Consider the following 20,802-nt stretch of genomic DNA (forward strand, 5'->3'; position numbering starts at 1 on the left):
AAGACAAGTCGTATCTGAAAGGTACATTTGTCTTGGCCAGATTAATGTAGAGGAAAATATGGCCCATTGTAATCAGATCAAACGAGGTTGAAGCAGCCGACCTTAACTTCACTTTGCACATACAAGCATTTCACTTGCTGTACCAATCAAGAGATCTACAAAAGCATATTAGCCAGAGGCCAGAGGAAATGATATGTTATGGATCAATGTGATACAGAGGGCATTTAGAGTAACTTCAAGGAGGGAGGGAGGGGGAGAGAGGGAGAGAGAGCTGTACATTTATTCTACAGGCCGCAACATGCAGGCACTTATTAATGGAAGTCATCAAATCGATTGCTACAACAGAGAGGTGCAAAGTGAAACAGCAGTTGATCTTGCAATGAATGTAATTATATCGTAGATTGTGTGTCTTTGTGTTGTTTTGCTATCTTATAATATAAAGAATATTGCGTTTGCATCCCCACTGTGTCACTGCAGCTTCTTCTTTTTTTCACACAGTACTGATGCATGTATGAAGACGGCCTCTGTGCTATTACTCTTCTGTGAAATTGCACTGCATTACAAAATGTAAAGGACTGCATTGGACGTGGGTAAGATGAGATATGATCCAGTTAGTCCATTTAGAAAAATACATCCAGGAGTTTGAAGCAAAAACCGCTAACTGACAGTAAGCAACCTAGATATCTTGGAGAGCCCCCATTTTGATGACTCCTTATTGAAATGACCCATTCTGGAAAAATCTGAAATAACCTCATAGAGTTAATGTGACTGACTTTTCTTTGAGGTGGCTAGCATGCTAGCTGTTAGCTCGCCAGCTACAGTAGTTTAACAACTAGCCTTGCAAGCACTCTTCACATCCCCACTTCTAGAATCACATATTTTGCTGCATCACTTTCTGGTCGCTGTGGTGTCTTCTTAATGTTTTGCCTTTTTGCTATATGTTATTATTTTATTAAACCCAATACTATGTGCTATGAAAATAAATACTGTATTTACATTTGGCTGCGAATTGATTCTCTTACCTGTCAGCTAGCACAGCTATTAGCTCGTATTAGCATTGCTAGCCACATGTCTCTGCAGTTTCTGTTGGTTAAAAGTTGGCGTCTCACATGCGTCATTATAATGCGCAAAATGGTTTGACACTTCTCTTCTGTTAGCAAGTTATGTTTTCAGTGATGAAACTTAAAATGTTCAATCGGCTGGTTTTAATTGGATTATTTCAGTTTTTGAGCTAACAGTTTAGCTAACGGAACTCATTGAGCGGACAGTAGACGTAAAAACCTTATTGTCCATTTGTTACTGTGACTCAAGAGGCACCTAATTTACACGTTAGGGCTTCATTCAAGGTGTACTGACTGTACACCGAGGTCATCGACTGATCTCAGGATCAATGGCTTCACATTGCACAGGCTATGAAACATCCTCATTCAGCACACAAGGCCACATGTTCCTCCACTTTAAATCCTAATGTAAAGGTAATGGATGGACATTGTAACGTAGGACATAGGAGAGGGTATTATGAAGGACACCTGAAGGGGAAGATGTGTATGTAACATGCCTAACAATGTGGTGTTGGAAACTCTTCTATAGTTCTAAACATTTACTGTTTGGCTGCTTTTTCTCTTAACAGGTCATCTGGCATCCCATGCTGCTGGAAAGATGAAATTAGCGATTTGGAAATGAGCCCAGGTGTCTCAGTCTGGCTCATTTACACACATCACTATTTATGACCACTTCTCTGCTGGATGGTCTCTTAGCCAGCTTTCAAGCTCTTTCCTCTCAAGGCGTCAGTATACTCGAAACGAATGCAGATATGGTGTTTTCTCAAAGTCTGTAGAGTAAAGTGCTGCGTGCAAATTGCAGAATACCCACAGTGACTGGAGGTCAGTTCGTCCCCACCAAAGTGAGTTGCAGTGAAGGAGGGGACGTTGGACAATGGACAACACCACTGATATTGAAGTTGCAGCGAATTACACAGGAGGAAGATGATGATACGGCAGTGGTACCACTGGCTTTTTGCCTTCATTTGATAATGATGGGAGAGATACAGGTGTGAGGTGGGTGCAACAACTCCTGCCTGCTTCTCCAAGCTGCAAGTGTGTCGACCATCATCTTCCTCTAGGTAATACACTGACTATGTATAAGTACCTCATACTACCTCACTTCAAAACAACCAAACTATCCCTTTCATCGTTGTCCTCCCAATTAGTGGAGATGGCCCTCTGTGCAGCAGCCCCATTGTGAGTTAGGATTGCGAAACAGGTGGCTTTTCTTGCCTACTGAAGCATTAAAGTGAAAATAATTGTTACATCTCCCGCACTGCCACTTAAGCAGAGGAAATTTTCCAATGAAGACTGTTCTAAATCAAGCAATGACGTGCGTAATTTAGCACGGTCTGTCACACATTCAGTTTTAAACGCAGCAATCACTGTGAATTAAATTAAGCATTCACCTGATGAAAGGTTTTTAAAACCACTAAAACAGCCCGGTGTCCAAGTTTCATTGTATATACCGAAGATACACACCGTCTGAGTGTGCAGTAAGTTTGAAAAACACTTAGAAAATACCAACATGCATATTGAAATCAGTCAATTAGACTTTTGACTGTGGAAGAGCAGATCGTACAACAAGAAAACAAGTGTTAATAATGTAAATAAATAACAATAAAAACATGTTAAATAAAAGCTCTTGCATAAGAACTGCCGGTATTCGTATACACTGGAGGGGTTTTCAGTGTCTGACACTGAGCCCTGTTTTTTAAATCTACAGGTTCACATTTTGGCAAATTGGCATCATTGAAAGTATGCCAAATTAGCTTTCAGTACTTCCTATATGACATGGATGACAGCTATCACTGGATTATTTTGAAACTGAATACAACTTATAAAAACCTGATGATTGTCAAGTTCAGGAGATAAAAGAAGCGCCATTTTGATATGATTCCTAAGTGGGTTCATTGATGTTCATCGACATTGGAAATAATGATATCCTCGAGATTTCAGCACTGACTTATAATTGAGAATTAGCATCTTAAGTACCTTAATTGGGGCCAAATCAGTGGACCAAACTACAATAACTGCCTTCCTGTTGTTTTTCAGAACACCAGCATGCACCTGTCCCTTTCATGGAACACAGTATCTTTGTACAATTCAAAAAACCCCGCACAGCTTTGAGACAGAAGTTTAGATTTCGGTGCCATGGGCATCATTTCCTGAACAAAAGAATCCTTTAATCAGAGTGAACGTAAAGGCCAAAGAGACGATCACTCCAGAGAACGTCTGCACCCTGTTTCCTTACTTCTGCAAGACTGTGGAACAGCAGATTACAGTATGCGTTTTAGTGTCTGTTATTTTGTGTGTTCGGTTATCTTTTAATTACAAACACGCCAGAAGTGTTTTGCAATAATTGTCATTCATCCTTCACTCCGCCTTTCTTCTGGAGCTTCTGTGGATTAACTGCATTCGCCAGAGTCGGCAAGGCTGTTTTTTAGTGTGTAATCCCTCCAAACTCTCACATTTCCTGTTCAATTCCAGTAATCTCATCCCATGTAATCAGTCACCCTGCAGAATAAGCAGTGCAGAGAAACATAAGCAGTGAAAAGAGTGATTTTAGGGGCACAAAACAAAATGGTTTACAAAGCTAAAGAAGAGGGCTCTCACTCCCACTCATGTACCAGCAGCGGTCGGGCACGCTGAATCAACTGAGATGATAACGCAACCTTCTGCAACACGAACTAGATTGCAAAATCTACCCCCAGAAGGAACATCGATATTAATCCGACAGCACAATTATAATTTGATCTGTTCTGTTACTGCGTTTGAACTTGTGTGCTCTAAAATATGAAGAAACAAAATTGGGTGTAAATGAGACTTTTTTTTGTTGTTTTCTCGATGTGCTTTTTCTTTGTCATGGACAAAACCGGGACTGGGTAAAGCAAGTCTTAAAAGGCATAGTTAAGGGGTCGTCTCTGCAAGAGGTGAACCAGCAGAGCAGCTGACCTTTACGAAGTAGAACAAAATGTATACCCTGCTCGAACACCAATGCCTCTCTGTCATCAACAGCTGCAGCTACAATGTGTATGTTTTTCACTCCAGGGTCATTTTCTCTCTGCTAATAAAGAATAATGAGGACTCGCACGGTAATTGGCCAAATAAGCTCCAAACGCCCTCTCTGTCTGTGACTTCGACTCGGCTCTGCCAGGCAGCCAACGCGAGGTTGTAATTAGCTTGGCTCGGCTTTGGCGTCGCCCATCAAAGTGTCAAACTCTTAGCTTTGTTCTTAGCCGAGGGTAACCCACTTCTGCCACTGAGACGGAGCTAACGCACACTGAGCCCTGCACGTCTACAAACACACTCAGACTTCTTCAGAAGTCAGAAATCTGTAATATCGTCGATGCAAAGGTCTGGAGCTCTTAAAACGGTGAGCAACCTTTGTCCTTTGAATTGAGATCGTTTTGTCAACTACAGTTTCCGAGGTGAATAATGAAGTGTTGAGTCAACATGGATGACGAGACCATGTATGTGTATATGGGGACACATGTGAAAGATAATTATTGTAATAATGGTGTTCTGGTTTGCAAAAGACGGCTGCATCAGAGACGCCAAAGGCAGAATATGTGAGAGACAAGTGCCGGGCAGAGAGGATGAGTGACCTTAAACACACTCACTCGAACACACAAAGATTTTGTTACCCAGGTTCATTATAACATGAATGATTAAAGTGGTTGGGCTCTGGTAGGGGGCTTCCTCAGACTGATGAGGGACCGTATGCAGGACCGGATTAATGGAAGAAGTTTCTGATTTAGTAGACTGAACTCTGACTGACACGCTGCCGGTCACATCATCACTTTGTGCCGGCTCTTAGTCATTTTCTACTTGGGAAGTGGGCCCCGTCTCGATTTCGCCTCCAATTTTATGGAGGATCAGATGTAACATTCATGACTTTCTGAACACAGGAAACTCTTAATATTGAAGATCAGTGTGAAAAAACGTTTTTCTAAGGATGGGTTACACCAACAATTTTTAAACCTGATTAAATCATAGTTTACCTCATTTAAATCATGTTGCAGCAAATTAGAAAACTATTTTAAAATGGAGAGATTTAATTTAGACCTCTCTTTAAACAAACATTAAGTCCTGATTTAAAATGATGCCTGCATTAGTGTGTGTTTTCCCTCCTATCTGCTTGGATAGTAGAAAAAGTAAAAATCTAACAAATCTAATAAATCTAACAAACATAGATCGAACACATCTTGAAATGAAGATGCCATCTGATGTATTTATCTCCTGCATGATTGTCAATGTGCAGTTGTTTCAGTTGTATTGTCTTCAGTTCTCTGTCTCCATCTTATCTACAGCATGCTTTCCAGACTAATTCCCCCCCCCCCCGGACATCATTACAGTTTTATCTAATCTTAGTCGCCAAATTCGCTTTTTCCTCCTGCACTTAGTGGCGCATCAGGAGGAACCGACAGCACAGGAGGAAACTACGAGCTCTGCAGATGACTCAGGCTCCATCTAGAAAGCTGACCTGTCTCTGCCTCTTGTGTCACAGCCGACCTGCCCTCCTCTATTTAAAACAGGCGCTACCTCAACGTAAACACGGCCGGGCAGCAAACGTCGAATTCCATCTGCAAAAACATCAGCCAGCATCTGTCTTGTCGTGACAGGCTGAGCCTCCGCAGTCTCACGGGGAGACAGAAGTTCCATTAACAAAACGGATTTGTCTCCTTCTCTTCTTCTATTTTTTCCTCCTCTACCTCAAGTAACCTTTCCACAAACTACACCTCTGTTGTTATTGGCAGGAGCAGTGTTTAGACTACATGGCACCAAAACTGTCAAAGCCTCCATGATAATACCAATGAAGCTCTGCTATAGAATTTAGACCATGCAACGAATGATCCCACATAATCTCCTCTGAATCCAATACTGATTACATTCTTGGAAATAGGATGAGGTGAGTCAACCTGCCCTGACTGTTCAGTAGAAGAGCAATTACTGCGGCAGCCTTTTGCCTTCAAATCATCTCGAGGGCACCTCAGATCGTCAGCCAGAGAGGCTGCAGGGTTTGACACACAGATCTCTGCCACGAAACAATTTTCTTTCTTCGGTACTGTGTGTATTTGGTGTTAAATGTGTTGCATTTTGGTCCAGGCACATTGCTTTTCTTAGCAGAACAGCATCAATCCAGCCTGCAGTGCGTCATCCTCTACTCACTGCGGCCTCATCAGACAGACCACAATGCATTGCAGCCACAGCACACGCCATGTACTAATGAAAGGGAGCGCACGTTGTTTTTTTCTCAGCTGGGAATGCCTGCTCTCTTATACTTATACACTCTCCACATGCCTGTGAAAACCCCACAACCACATGGCATGAGTTCACTCCACTTGCTGGAACACGTTCACACACATTCTGGGAAACTACTGACCAAACTAGAAGCAGTAAATAACGAAACCGTATCAGAAAATAATGAAATACATCAAACGTCATAACTGAGCTAAAACAACATGATCTAAAACTCCGGTTACGCTCAGCCAGGAAAACAGGGCAGAGCACAAGGAGACAGCAAACGACATGCTGCACGGTTGTAACCAGACATGTTCGGGTGCCTCGAGTCTCCTCCCTGTCGAAGTCATCGGATCAATAATTCATTCAGCCATTTGCCAAATCGCTGTCTGTCTGACCCCAAGGTTCCCTCGAGTGTGAGCGTCTGAGACTCACATGTTGCCATAAATGAGGCTGCAGGAAAACATTGCGTCTCTCTCCGCCTTTCTCTTTTCTGATTCTCTTTGTGTCTGCGTGGTTTTGTAGTAGTACAGTGATCCTTGTAAGGATGTTTGTAAAAAAAAAAAGAAAAAAAAAAAAAGAAGTGAAATCATGCTGCCAACACCGGGTTTTCCAGAGGGTGAATTCAGGATTTTAGGATTAGAATTTTATTAGGGTTTATTAGGGTTTTATCTTCGGGTTCTCCGGCTTCGTCCAACAGGTTCATTCTAAATTGCCCGAAGATGTGAATGTGAGCGTGAATGGTTGTCTGTCTCTATAAGTCAGCCCTGTGATTGTCCGGCTACCCGTCCAGGGTGTCAGCTGGGATTGACCCTGTGAAGGATTAGCGGTTACAGATAACGGATCGATGGAAACGTTCAATTCTTTACGTGTTCAACACTGTCAATCGGAGTTTGTTCCTAACGAGACAGAGTAAACACATGGAGCTTCAACGTGTCTCTTTAAGCACTTCAAGCACTCGGCAAGTTTAAATATTACTGACTAAGAGCTAAAAGTAATCAAAGGATCAAAGGCATCTCTAGTCTTTCTCCTTCAGTTGTTGTTCTCTTTCAGGTTGATGCTGACATTCACCTCCATTTAAAATGAAACGCTTGTATGTTGTCAACTTTCTTTTGTCAGCTCATTTATGCAGAAACACAAAGGAAGCTGCGTAAAAAGAGGAGAAACGGGACAAGACAGGCAGCAGACAGACAGACGTGGCTGAGACGGGATTCAAGACCACTTGGCTCTTTTAGACCTTCACATCTGGAGCTCCACATGTTCCAGATCACGTGCAATGCCGAGCCGCCCGCTCAGCACGGCCTCTAGCACTGCACCACGGGAACATCAAAGCAGAAATCTAGTCAGAGCACGAGGGCAGCTTTTCTCAAGTCCCCGCTGCCTCCAAATGTGCATGCATATTTGTGCGAATGTTGAGGCAAACGCAAGAAAAGCGCCTCCAAGAAAAAGGTCTTATCTAAGTCTGCAGTGGCAGCCAAAGGGTTAGAGATGTGAGCGGAAGGTCGCCAGTTCAAATCCGATGATCTGATAGTAGAATGCGGTCAGGGATTGTGACTGTAACGCTTTAGAGGGCAGCAACCAGTAAACAACAGCAGACTGTGTTTACGCTGGAGAGACACAAAGTGCACATGGGTTGAAACTAAGAATTACTTTCATAAAGGATTCATCTGTTAATTAAACTATTGTTGATATGAGTCTATGACATGTCAAAAAGCTTGAAAAATGCTTTAAACTACTTCATAATCCATCAAGTTGAGGGCCTCAAATGCTTATTTTGTTCAAAACCACAATATATTCAATCTACAATGACATATAACAGAAAACCCAGCAAATGTTTTGGCATTTTTGCTTGATAAATGACATAAACAATGATTTGATCATCAAAATTGTACATTTTCTCTCCATCTTAATTCATCAGCTAATTGTTTCAGCCCTAGAATTACGCTGAAAGCTGACAAATGCAAGTTGGGTAAGGGATGCTGTAGATGCTGAAGCACACACTAATATAAACGCTCTAAGATTGTTCTCTTCTCAGGGTGAATCTGGGCTGTTTGATGGACTCCTGTTTGACTCTGATCGTTAATGCCGAGGTGAGAGGATTAATAGCTCGGCTTTTTAAAGTCCTTTATTCCCTCCGCTCTCCTGGCGCAGACACGCTCATTAATTTCACCACTGCCACGGTGTGTTTGTGAGTGTTCGTTTATACGTGACCCACCACCTCCTCACGTCTCTGTCAGCACGACTTCGCATCAACAAAACAAGCTCAGGCTACTCCTCACCAGCACAAGGGCACACTTAGTTAATACGTCGCCCTGGATGTGTGGTACACGTCGGGTCAAACTCGGGGGGGTTGTTGGCTGCTCTCGGAGGCATAATGTCGTCGAAAACAGCACTATGTGGACACAGCCTCTCACTGGCAATACTTTTCCGAACACAGCTTGGTCACCAGGCGGTGGTGGGGGCATTGCAGCTGTTTTTAAGATTCATCTTCGCAGCCTTCGCTCTTTTAGCCCCAAACCTTTTGGATTCAGCTTCCCCAAACACATTTACTTTATGGACTGTCTTTATAGTCTGTTTTATAGATCTCCATCCCTGTTTTATGTTTAGGTTCGTTTTAGTTGAGTCTGTCCCTCACTGTTTTATAGTGCAATATATTTTTACTGTATTCATTTTTATATCAATAAGGCTTTATGTACTTACTTACTTCAGCCCTTTGTATCTGAAATTAAAAGATAAGTATGAGGTTTCATATATGTAGCGTGAGACGAAAACATTTTGCCATACCGGTTATATCATGGTAGCTAACCCGTTAAAATCTCTGTGGGAATGTTGGAAATCAATTAGCAGGACTGTTTTACAGCAATATTGGATTTTTGGATGTATGGTTATTGTATGCATTAACAATATATCTGTTGATTTTCCAGAACATGTATTATGTATTAATATGTGACGAACTAAAGTTTTGACTTGTACACGACGGAAGCTTTTTGGTGTTCAGCAGTGAAACACAACATCAGTTGGATTGAGGTCATGTGACTGACCCGATCAGTGAAGAAACAAACGCGTTCCGCCCTTAAAAACGTCATGGTTCCCGTGTTTGTGTTCAGCATGACGTTTTTGAAAAAGGCACCAAGTCGCAATCTGTTCACCCAAACTCCTTAAAGACTGAAACCCGACATAACCAAGTATGTGTAGGTGTGTCAGACAACAGCTGGCTGAGTCCACGCTTGCGCAAGCGTGTCCCTGCAGGTGACAGACTGAGCTTGTAAAGAAGTGTATTGATTTGCGACGCTCCCAAGCTGTCGCAGTTGTTAACCCCAGTTTCAACAACACACGCCCGAGACGGGGAAATCGATGCGAGTCACCAAAAGCCTGCTCTGCTTGCAGGGACCGGTTGGCATACGTGGCTCTCAGATGGCAACGACAAGCCCCATCAGACAATTACTTCATGCTGAGAGGAGGGAGGAGGCCGCAGTGTGTGACAGAGACAAACTGAGACACAGATAAAGACTGAGATCGGACCGGACTGGCAATTCAGCGGTTTCTTTTCTTGTTCCATGATTGAGTTCAATAACGCTCAAAACTAACAATGAAAGAGTGTGAAACATTGTAGGATTTACATCAGACACGTCTTCAAAGTCGTCCTATCCAGTAGAAATAGATACTTATCCTTCTTGCAGTGTTCACAGAAAACTACAGGAACGTGTTGTCGAAGCTACAGAGGCCATCTTGCTCGCTGCTACCCTGAAGCCAGAGGGTCTGTTATGGGTGCGAGAAGCCCATTATGGTGACTCTGAAGTAAGGTAGATGATCACAACTGACCTCACTCTCACATATGCATAACCATAAATACACACACACACACACACACACGCGCTACAATTCAACTGTATCCTATACATTCATTAGAGGCTGAATCAATAACGAGTTAAAGATGCAGGAATGAGTTCAAACATTCTAACTTTACTGAACCTGCCACACAAATAACTTTCAAAAGAAACCAATCTCCCCCTCTGCTTCTGAGTGTGATCTCGCAACAAACCACTGAATACGGGGTCTTCACACCGTTACAGACCTCCAGAATGATAAAAGGCACAGGGTTATTGTTCTTGTTTTAGTTGTTTTTTTGCAACCACACAGCATGAATCCGCTAATGGATGAATCAGCAACAAGAGACCCGTTTACAGTACGGCTGGCATTTTGGAGAGGCCTGAGGAAGAGCTGGGCTCTCGAGATGACAGGAGAATGAGGTCAAACACATGTGAGAGAAACATAGATGATATGAAAGGGAAGCATTCACACCAAAGGCTGCAATAGAGACGCGTGTCAAGAGCAGGCTGGGAACAGAAGAGAGGTTTAGCATTAAGAGATGCTAAGTTCACGGAAATACCACGAGGGTAGGAGGAAGAAACAGAAAACAGAGTTTGTACTCTTTGATTTATTTCTATACTTATGATCATGTCCAAAACAGGAACTGAAATATTAGGAAAATACAGTCAAGTCTTCACAGTTTCAAGGACCACTTCAGGGTTCGGACTAAACGCAGTTGCACCCACTGGTTCGAACCCAATGTTCGATGCAAAATGCACACAAATTGTGGACAAAAATGTAACATTGGACCAACGGGACAACAAGTCCAAGAAAACAAAAATAGTAAACTTTGATGTCGGGATGTGAGTTTCACCAATTTGGCAGCACATTTAAGGCAGGATTTTAAATGTTAGAATTGTTTTTTAGGGTGCCGATGGGTGATGGGTGATGACTCGGGAAATACAACGAAATAAATGTAAATTGACGAATTATGCTATTGCCATAATGTCATTACTTTGCCCCCAATCTCATGTCTCGTAAATGAATTTGGTTTTAATTGGTTAAAAACTTGTCCAACAACAAACTCAAAGGTTTTTATTCTGCATGAAATTACATTTTCGTTGTGCGAGAAGAAGTATGAACAAAAGCATCTGTTCAATGTCCACTGAAGAATGCCCAATCTAAAAGGCTGGCAAGTAACTCAAAAAAGTACTTTCAGGTATTATCGCTTGTATATTAACTGCGTGGTTCCGCATGAATGACGGAAATTATTGGTGACTTGATGTGGAAATCCCTTTAAGTTCAGTCTGAAGCATTTAAGTTTCAACAAAATCTAATTTGACAGGTCGCTAAAAATGCATCAAACGCCTCATTGAAATATTTGTTCTGTGTTTACTTTGTGTTTGGTTCTGTGTGTTCTGTGTGTCACATTTGCGGGACGAGGGCACAAGAAGGAGGCCTGAAGTAATTACAAATAGAAAAACGTACTGATAGACACGCCCTCGTCTCCAGGCTTCCAGGCAACCTCTCGCTGCATCAGTCAAACATGTGATTGGGCCTGGTAGTAAAGTCATTTCTTACCTGATAATTGAATGCGTTCTTTGATTAAAAGCGATTATTGACTCATGAGATGGGGGTCACCTTTTTGAAATCATTGTGTGAAGATGTCTTTAACTGGTGATTCATAGCAACACGTCTCAATGTGTTTGCTGTCAATTTCAAGGGCGGTTTCATTACGTTTCAAATTGATTGCACCGGTTGCTGAAATGTGATTGAAATGGTATTTTTAGAATTCTGTTGCTGGTTGGAGATGAAATATCTGTTTATTAATATTATTTGAGCAGTGAGCTCATTTGTTGATTTATTTTTGCCCTGATGGTGTCAAACGGAGGGGGTGGAGCGTCAGAGTTGTACGTGTTAAAGTCATCGTTATAATCGCCAGATTATAAAAAGACAGAATAGAAAACGAAACAAGAGAAGCAAAACGGTAGATGATGAGACAAGAGAAGAGGATGTTAAACAAAGAGAACATCCTTCATACTGCGTTTCCTGTCGTCCGGGTCAAATGTCAGAGGAACTGACAAACTCTTGACGGGTGGCGACAGAAAGAGAGAAAGCTCAGAGTGTAGTGGTTGTAAATATGGGTTGGGGGAGTTTATGAGTGTGGTTGAGATGATTTCTGGCAGATGATTCAATATAAAGGAAAAGAAAACACCCCAAGTGAAAAACGTAATGACGGGGCACCCTAGTGGACTGTAAGGCGTCGACCATGAACCACGACGTTGGTTGTCAATCTCCATCCGTCTCTCCCCTCATTCCCTGTAATAAAGGCCATGTGAAGAACGGACATACGCATATTGAAGCTATTTATGGAGCTTTTTGGAGGCATTTCCACTCCGTTTGACGGTGGCTGCTGGTTTATTCATGGGGCATCATTGTGCGTTGTGTAGTCTTGATAGAACCACTGACTCCGCCACGCTCGACAGAGACCGATTAAGTAAAGTTGAAACTAATTTCCAAAAAAAAACTTTCAGAGAAATAACATCTCTGATTGAATCTCCGTTATCCTTCAACACAAACGTGTTCGGAAAGCGAGCGACTTAACTGGGAGTCAGTTTACTGGACGCTCACACAATTGGATTGATCCTATCAGCACTAAAGCTCTTTGCCACAGATAGTGAGCCCGCTGGGAACTGGCCTGATTCCCCTTTAGATCTCTGCAGCATCTGCCGTTGCCAAATACCGGCCGGTGCTAACCCTGCACTGGTTCGACAGGAGTGCTCTGATAATCTGGGGCTACGGTACGCAGAAATAAAACGCTGTGGCTCTTCCTGGTGAAACAAAATGAACACTTTAATACTGCGTTGTGCTTGGAGGCCCATGCACGGAGCTGGGTTTGAACAAATGAGACCTGTCATCCGTGAGCTGCTGTTCTGGCACGGGGGGGGAAGAGTTTTTGTTTACGGGAGGAATAAAAGAAACAAACGGCATTCCTCGAGGTCCGACTAATCCTGGCTTTACATAAATGAAAAAGCTGAGGGGGGGGACAAGTGAAGAGAGTGCAAACATGCTCTGACTACCAAGTCAACAAACTGTGAGGAGACCAAAAGGAGTCAAGGACGGAGCAGTTCAACACTTCTGTGGGATTGGCAGAGAAAACAACGTTTGTACATACGGTACAGATACAGATTTTTTGTCGAAAAATAGTCTTTGAATCACAATAATTAGTATGAGCTCAAGAAAAAGGACTTCCCGCCCTCTCCAAACATAGAGACAGTCATAAAGTTCTTTCCTGGATTCAGCTGAAGTGTTCATCAGTCTCTCCGGTCCCCAAACCCTGTCGTCTTGTTCCTGCCGGCTCGGCCGACAGCTACGCTCCCGATCCTGACAAAGTGAGAGCTTGCCCCCTGAACTGACCTCCAACTTCTGGTCCAATTCCACGACAAAGACTAGGCGAACTCACAAATTCAATCCGTCGAATGAAAGGAGGAAAGACTCTGACGATAAACTCCCTGATTTTGTTACGGATCTCTCAAACTGCAAATTCAGCAGCAGAGAGCTGGGAGGAGACTTTGGGAGCGTACGGATTTCAGGTCTGTGTGCGTAATAAAGAGAGAAGGCGAAAAGGAAACAAGATCGTAAAGAATAGGTGTGCATGCACATAGATTAGCGATTAGATTCACACATGTATCACAGGTGTGACCGGTAGGGGATACTTACGTTGATACTGATATTCCTCAAGTGTGTTCCGACTGAATTATAATCTTACTTTTGACTGCAAAAATAAGCTATGTATTTGATAGCAGCAAACAGAGAGTAACTGCGACACTTACGGGCATAACTGACGACATGCACTGACCCTGAGTCAGCTCGTACAGATGTTAAGCCTCACCAGCGACCCCAGTTGTTGCTACTGCCCCGTACATTCACGAGGCTCCTCTCAGCTTCAGGTTTAGGACTTTTTGTCTCTTAACTCGACCTGGAGCCCTGATCCACGACCGCCTGACAGCCCCGACACTGAATACAACATAGTAATAATTGTAAATAAATCATTTGATGAATAAAATATATGTGTTTTTGTATGTGTAGCATGTCAAAACAGAAACAAAGGGGGGGAGGGCAGTGTTCTTATAGCAACTTATCCAGTGTAATAAGTGAACAAATAAATAAATGCCGCTAATAGCGTTTGGCTACTTAGTGGCAGCACTGAACGCATAGCGCCCCAGTCAGTGAGCAAGGGAGAAGATCTGCAGCCAACCCACTTCTATCAAACTAAACCAAGTAGCTGAGATTCTCCAACCCTAAAGACGCACGAGTGGCTCCTGTGTTCAGGATCTCTACGTTAGCCAACCACATTCAGTTTGACCAGATCAGCGCTACTCGAGTTCCCGCCTACATATGCTTTCATCTATTTTGAGTCTTTCCTTTCTCTTGTATGCAATCGCAACTATATTACACCAATATGTTGGCGTAAGCGTTGTATATATAACTGCCTGACAGAGGTTAGTTCGCTACGTGGTTATTCCTACAGGGTAGTTTGTGTGAATGGACAGAAACAGGCCGTTGATTCTTCCGGGGAGCAGGTTAGTGCGCTATACCGCTATTTCATCTCCCAGACAGTCAGGAGCTCCCTGTCTGTTGAGAACATTAAGCAGCCTCAGCGTCTCCTCGTCCCTCCCCCAGCCAAAGATCTCCATCCCCTCCTCCTCATCGTCCTCCCCATCGTCCTCATTGTCATCGCTGTCGTCCGTGTTCGACTCGTACTCCGAGGCGATGCCCGACTCGCGAAACCTCTCGGCAAAGTCCAGGCAGCCCAGAGATTTGAGGTCGTGGGACAACAACTTCACCTCAGACACCTCTTGGCCTTCGCTCTCGGGCCTGTCGGCCTTGTGCAGCGGGGGAGGCGAGGGGAGTTGAGGAGGCGGAGGCCCCGGGAGGAAACGGAAACAGTCCAGTTTGAGAAGACACTTGTCCCTACCTAGGGGGCTTCTCAGAGTCCCATTGGAAGACGAGAAGAAGGCGTTGCCGGTCCCGTCGGTGGAGCCCAGCGCGGGCAGGTTGAGGGCGGACACATCAGGTTTGGGTGTCGTGGGGTCGCAGATGACTGGAGGTACCGTAGACCGGAAGGTGATCTCCAACAGACTGTCCTGAGATCCCACTGCAGAGAGGAGATGAGATAGAAAAGTGATGAATGAGCAAAGGGAGGGCGAGCCAAGGAATAAAGGACGCATCATATTTCATACGACATTCAAAAGTTCCACTTTGCCTCGATTTACATTCATCTGCCGTCACCCCTCCTGCTGGATCATGACAGAAGAATAATGTACGCGATACAGATATCTGCGAATTGTGGTGGAAACCGGTCCCTAAAAACCCAAACAAAATCAAACACTCAGTTACCAATAAATCAGTTGTGTATTGGGTAAGCAAGAAAAAAAGAAAACATGTTTCAAAGCATTTCATCATCGTCAGGGCTGCTCACTGAAACACGTTTTGTTTCCTTCTTTATGGAAACAGAGAACAGACCTGCAGCTCAACAACTGAGAGAAGGACACATTAAAGGAATACTTCTAATACGAACCCTTAATAAGCATTAAAGATTAAAAGAAGTGTGTAGTTGGCTCCTTCATGTCAGTTTGGATTCACAGCAGTGATCTCAAAAAGCAGCAACAGCATCGACACAAATATCCACAGAAGCTTCTGGAACCGCCCCTTAGGTATAATCTGTTTCCTCTCTGTTGTGCGACGTAAATCTAAAGTCTGCGGCTCTGTTTTATCAGACACACACGGAGCGTGAAAGGCGATGTTCAGGTCGAACAGTGAGTGAGCGAGAAAAACTAATTAAAAGATGCAGTACAAAGCAAGTGGGGATTCAACGGAAAGCAGCCCTGTGTTATAACAGCTCAGGGGGCAGAGTTTGTCGGGTGCGTGTTGTTTTAAGTACCGGTGAGAAAATCAAATATGATCCAGGAAGTCATGCTGGAGTAACAGATTCATGTGTTTCATGGCTTATCAGATGCCGATAAGATAGCGGATTGCCTCTCGCAGGAAGGAAGGGAGGCCCGGGAACCAGAACCAGCACTGCGCGGAGCAGACTGTCGGACCCTGCTGTAATATCATTCGTGCCGTGTCTTTGGTGAAATTTGCATATAATGACCGTAATATTATATATTGTATTCATGTTTTCAATGGATCTCTTCCTGCTCACCTGTCTCTTTACTGTGCTGGATCAAAATGAGATCAGAACAGCTAAAAGAGATGGAAGGGATGAGATGTTGCAGCAAGCGTGCACTCGTCGCTATAAACTCCAGCATGCAGTATGTACTGTATGTGCGTAAGTCTCTTACTGGAGTTTGGTCCAGACATCTTGAGCTCGAGCTCCTGAATCTGTTTCACCAGCAGGGAGATGTGCTGCAGCAGGTCTTTGTTCTGCAGCAGCAGCTGGTGGACTCGGGCCTGGGCCTCCAGCCGCGCCGTGGCCTCCGCACTCAGCTGGTCCTTCAACAGGTGGACCTGCACAGGAGGAGGCGAGTCGAGATGGACCGATAAGAAGAGGAGGGAGGAAGGAGATAGGAACAGATGCTCAGTGCGGTGTACACAAAACATTTCCCCCAGGTCAATACTGACTGAATCAGCACTACAAACTCTTATCTGGATTCCACAGACGCACCACACACTGCTCCACTTGAAGGCTCAAACTGTGTTGACCCGTCAAATATAATTTGCTTTGTCAGTGAAATCAGGAGTGAGTGCTTCAAATATTTGAGCAAAGAAAACACCAACCAACGCACTGAAAAAGGCTTCTGTTGAGCTGATATTTTTCATCAAAAAGGTGCTGTATGGTGAGCAGCACGATGATATTTGGACACTTATAAGTCATCGTTCTGAGTCGCCACTTCCTGGTGTGTTGCATAATAAGAATTGTACATTTTGAGTCCGCTTTAAAAGGTTGTTAAATTCTTTGAACAAATTCTTCCCCAAAGCAGATTCAATCCTTTCTAAATATAAGGTGCTGAGTCATTCAGCCACATTCAGCCTCTCAGGCCGTGAGAAAGAAGAAGTAAAGAATCTGCTTCTAGATTAGAGGCGATGACTTCGGAGACAATAACAACCATTGTCTGACCAAAAGGGCTGAATTTTAGCACACATGAAAAAAAGCGATGCCTTGATGTTGCTGCTAAGAAGAAGAAGCATCTATCAGATATGGGAGAAACACACGGGGCTGAAGTTCGATAATCCATAGCTGGACACGTTCCATGTGAAGCAGCGAGTCGAAGCAGTTTAAAGATAGATAGATATGTACTTTATTCATCCCCAGGGGGACATTTGTAAAAGTAAAGTACGATCCTGACCAGCTGAGGAGCGACATCTAGACATAGAAACTCGTAAACTTCCTGGTTTGACCATGTGTGCACTTTGAAAAGTGCTGAATATTTATCTGTTTTGATAGTTAATGAATTATCAAGTATTCGGCAGGTCACTAGGAAGACGATATGTGTCTAATTATTCTCAAGTGTTAAGCATATTCATCACAACCATTCATTTGTTTCACAGCTCTTGTATTTTCAACTGTGAAGCTGTTTTTTAAAATGTGTTTACGAAGTGTCTTTTTGTCACACGCCCGTCTTTCATGCATCAATAAAATCAAGATTTAACTTTTAACAAGTGAAAAATTGTGGTGGGCATTTTTCATTATTTTCCGATAATTTATAGAAAGAATTTGCAGTCAATTAATCAAGAAAATAATCAGCTAACTAACTGATAATTAAAGTGATCTTTAGTTGTGGCTGTCTAGTGTTTAATCTCGGCCTATGTACACGGAGATAAAAGCAAACACACTCTCGACTGTCTCCGATGTAATGAAAAAGACACGATTGATATATTTGAGATCTTTGTTATTTCTGTGGCTTTATATCTTTGAACGTAGTCCAGCAGGACTTCAAAATGTCGCCGGTGTAACAGGCGAAGAGGCGCTGAAGGAGAGAATGTCAAAAATGTTTTCTTATTTCTCTAATGGCTTCTCGTCAGTAAACCATTTCTACTCTGTTGTGAACACATAAATAGCCTAATCAGAGTGCGTCAGCGGTGGCCCATAAAATATCTCGGAAGGCAGCTGGTGTGAACGGCCGACAAGAGCAGTATCGTATTTGCAGAGCGCCGTGAATCACCGGGCCCCGTGTGGAGGTAAAAGTAATTTAAACTTGTAATGACTCCCCGGTTTCTCATTTCAGCTTGATGTGGTAACCGGGGCAGCGTGGATAGCTTGGCTCTTGACGTCAGCGGGGACACACGTCAAGGGCAAAAAACTGCAAGACAAACTGGAATAGAGATTTGAAACGCTGCAGAAAATGCCCCAGAAAGTCCTTCAGTGTTTCATGAGCCGTCTGAAAACCTATTACAAACGCTGAGATGAGGTTGTGACTCCAGATGTTTTACTTTGTCTTTAACTAATAGACTGTGTTGTTGTTCCAGTTTGTATAGAGTAATGGAGCACGATGTTGTCTTGTTGAGCACATGCATTGCTGAGCCTGTTGGGTGATTCTGCGTTCAGCACCTGATTTTGTAGCATAATGATCTCTATGATATTGCTACTAACATTAATACACACACACACACACGGCAAGTTGTATTTAAAAAAATATATATTTTTAGCCACCCTTCTTTTCAATAACAGTAATAAGGCTTCCATTCATGGATTCTGTCACTTTCTTGATCTGTTGACGATCAACCACAGCCTCCCAGACACTGTTCAGAGACGTGGACTGTTTCCCTTCATCTTCAACCCGAAAAGTTCCAACTAGACTCGCTGGTGTTATTAAAGATGAGCTAGTTGGACCTTTGCGGGTTGAAGATGGACTCAAAATCAACTCCCGAACCTATGGCCAGTTTTTGGAAGACACTTTCTTTAAGCAGTGGTTCAGGAAAAAGTCAGCATCTTTCAAGAAGACCATGTTTTTTATGCAGGACAATGCTCCATCGCATGCTTCAAAGTACTCCACCACGTAGCTATAGCCAGTAAAGGCCTTAAAGATGAAAGAATAATGACATGGCCCCCTTCCTCACCTGACCTAAACCCTGTTGAGAACTCGTGGACCCTCACGGGAGATTTACGGTGAAGGAAAAGTCCTCCTCTCAGTGTCTGGGAGGCTGTGGTTGATCGTCAACAGATCAAGAAAGTGACAGAATGAATGGAAGGCTTATTACTGTTATTGAAAAGAAGGCTATTGGTCACTGATTTTTTTGTTGTTGTTGAAATGTCAGAAATGTTTATTTGTAAATTTTGAGTTGTTTGTTTATAAGTGAGATGGGAGAATTTTGGTTTTTCATTTAGTTGCATAATAATTGTGCACACAGATATTCTTCTAAGAAAACCCAAACCTCACTTTTACTTTCTTAAATATTCAGATTTGAGGTTGATTAACATGTTGGGTTGACTGAGAGCTCTGTAGTTGTTCAATAAGAAAATTAATCCTCAAAAATACAACTTGCCTAATAATTGTGCAGGCAGTGTATAGACAAAAAAGAAAATCACGTCTTCAAATGGACCCTTTTTGGTTGTGGCATGTATGCATTTCATTCTCACATGATTCTGATTTACATTCGATTATTAGTGTCTAAAATCCACAGCCTCTGTCCCGAGGCCTCCATCTCACATCCGCTCCTCAGACAGAAAAACAAGTCGACGCTCATCTACTTCCATTATCCTTGCACTCGCCAACACATAGCGGTGATTTCAGATTGTGCCGCGGCCAAGCTGCCTCTGCAGAACTCATTTGTAAAGACCGACGCCCTGATGCTGACTTTGCCGGTGTGATTTACAGCTGACAGGACCCCATCTTGAGCGAAGGAAGAGTGCAGCTTGACGTTGACAGTATGCTGCCCTGCTGACACCTCTAACGGAGCACCAGCCTCTCCCACACGGTTCACACTGAGGTCTTGGTGTCACATTTGTTCTGATGCTGTCCATGTTTGAACGTCTCTCACTGAGCTGCAATGGCTGGTGAACGGACTCTGAACGATCTCACGCATAAACAGTAGTGAACAAAGCAAGACAAGCAAAAAGAAAGGGGGAAGAAAAAACTTTTCTTTGACAAAGTCAGACCTCGGCTTTGTCCTGTGAATATCTGATCAAAAAGAGAACGACGTCTCGTTGGGATGCGGCCACACGAGGTTACATTTGGTTTCATGGTGCAGATACAGACCCAGTTTTTCTGAGGAAACAAGAGGCTGGTCCAAAAGATGAAATATAAAAAATGGAATGAAAAATTGATAAGATGAGAAATGATAAGCCGTAAATTATTAACTGTGTTTTCTCTCCGTTTCCTTTGGTCCGGTAGTACGCCTGTTCATCCGGCCATGTGCGTCTCCAGCTCATTGCCTTTTTATGGCTCCACCTGATCACTTCATTCATAAATGAATACAATATTTAATAAGCATTTTCATTAGGCTCGTCTTTCGGAGAAGCCTTGATCCTGAACTGACTCTAGTTTAACAGTTTGAGCCATAAATCAAATGACAACATACATAGTTTGTCCAGAATTACACAGAGACGTGTTGTCTGATCTGATGCTCGGACCACTTTGTGAAGGTTAGAGGAGCTTTGTTTTCATGTTTAACGACCATGGTTGTGGTTAAAACTAAATCAGTTTTATTTATACCCTATTATGTATTTTTGTTCGTATTAATTTGTCCTTGTTATATGTAT

The 20,802-nt window shown here is 43.1% G+C and overlaps 1 protein-coding gene across 1 annotated transcript in view; it reads right to left on the reverse strand.

Annotated features, from left to right (window-relative positions):
* The window catches only part of LOC306775968 (carboxyl-terminal PDZ ligand of neuronal nitric oxide synthase protein-like), a gene marked incomplete at its 5' end in the record, with an annotated part of 115,665 nt that overhangs the window by 8,202 nt on the left and 86,661 nt on the right, over positions 1 to 20,802 (reverse strand). The window contains 2 exons of the mRNA XM_079266557.1: positions 15,076 to 15,255; positions 16,445 to 16,610. Of these exons, the coding sequence (XP_079122683.1) occupies positions 15,076 to 15,255; positions 16,445 to 16,610 (346 nt within the window). The remainder of the gene's footprint in view (positions 1 to 15,075; positions 15,256 to 16,444; positions 16,611 to 20,802) is intronic.

This window comes from Melanostigma gelatinosum (genome assembly GCF_949748355.1).
Source record: "Melanostigma gelatinosum genome assembly, chromosome: 4".
NCBI classification, from domain to species: domain Eukaryota; kingdom Metazoa; phylum Chordata; class Actinopteri; order Perciformes; family Zoarcidae; genus Melanostigma; species Melanostigma gelatinosum.